General features: G+C 49.3%; 1 protein-coding gene across 1 annotated transcript; it reads right to left on the reverse strand.

Annotated features, from left to right (window-relative positions):
• Window positions 1-209: 209 nt before the first annotated feature.
• On the reverse strand, window positions 210-773 carry PPTG_20459 (hypothetical protein; the record flags this gene model as incomplete). The annotated part of the gene is made up of 1 exon (XM_008919266.1): window positions 210-773. One exon carries the CDS (start codon window positions 771-773, stop codon window positions 210-212), a length of 564 nt encoding a protein of 187 aa, XP_008917514.1.
• Between the last annotated feature and the right edge of the window lie 463 nt (window positions 774-1,236).

Genomic DNA, 1,236 nt, shown 5'->3' on the forward strand with positions numbered 1-1,236 from the left:
CGACATGTTCGTCGCTTTCTTCCCCTCTGATACACGGGATCTCAAAACTAACTTGAACTTTGTATGGTGTAACCTTTTAGATTTGTGTAACCCTTGGTTTTCACTTTAGTGACGGGGTACGATTGAGGTTTTTATCCAATAGGCTTCACTATCGAAATGGAGAATGCTGACCCGGCGAAGTATATCTCGGGCGCCCAGGCCCTGCTGAATCAGCTCAAGGTCCAGAAAGCCGAGGTACCTGACGAGATCTCACGCGTGCAGGAACTGGTGGAGTGTCTGGACAACAATGCGCAGAAGATTGATGTGTCCTGCGGATCTGTAGAAGAACTTGAAGCTTGGTAGGCTGTCGTCGCGTGCAGCTTGATGTTGGCGCTGAATTGAGCGCCGCGAAAGAGAAATCCCAGCTCTTCTTCAATCGGTCGCCAGTATTCCGCTGTAATTCCGAGCTTCACCACAGAGCATACGAAGAAATAAACACATTCGAAGAAGCGCTCGTCCTCTTTGTGGTTCTCGTAGTTGCTACAGTGAAGCACCAATCGCGCGTAGGTGGTAGACATGGAGGTCGTGCAACTCTTGTGCGTCTCCATAGCTAGCTCAAGTCGCTCCTTCAATTCAGCTAGTGCCTGTTGCTGATCATCTTCGTCTCTTTCCTTCATTTCACTGTCATTGCAGCGCTTCCTGTCTTGCAACATTTGTCTTAACTCTTTCTCCAACGTCTTCACCTTTACGAACGCCAACGAGTAGCCGATCGCCGCTCGAACAAAGAGGAACATAACATCTAAACATAACATGGTACAGGTAGTGGCAGCTTTATGGTGGTCATCCGCTGGCTTGTTCCAGCTCTGCATGTATTAATAATGCTCTTTTCATCCAATTGAAAACCTCTTTCACCAATTTCCCACCAATCGCAGCCACTCCACTCTCAACATTAAGGGTTCCCTCAATTGTCCATGACGTCGCGGGAAGATGCCTCTGGACCGCTGTCGATGTCCCCAGCGCCATCTCCGACCTCATCCACGTCGTCTACATCGTCCCTAGATGCTCTTCTCGCCACTGAAGATCCCAATCCGCTGCTGCCGCCTCCCCAAATGACCGCACATCGCGTCATTTACGGCCGCAACGTCATCCAAGTCCCGCTTAAGCAGTCAGAGACCAATGAGTATGTGTACTTCATTCAATTTTTAGCGGTAAGTAAGCACAATGACTCGCTTAATTCATGGGGTGGTGTTGAACTCT

Source organism: Phytophthora parasitica (assembly GCF_000247585.1).
Source record: "Phytophthora parasitica INRA-310 unplaced genomic scaffold supercont2.632, whole genome shotgun sequence".
Taxonomy (NCBI): Eukaryota; Oomycota; class Peronosporomycetes; order Peronosporales; family Peronosporaceae; genus Phytophthora; species Phytophthora nicotianae.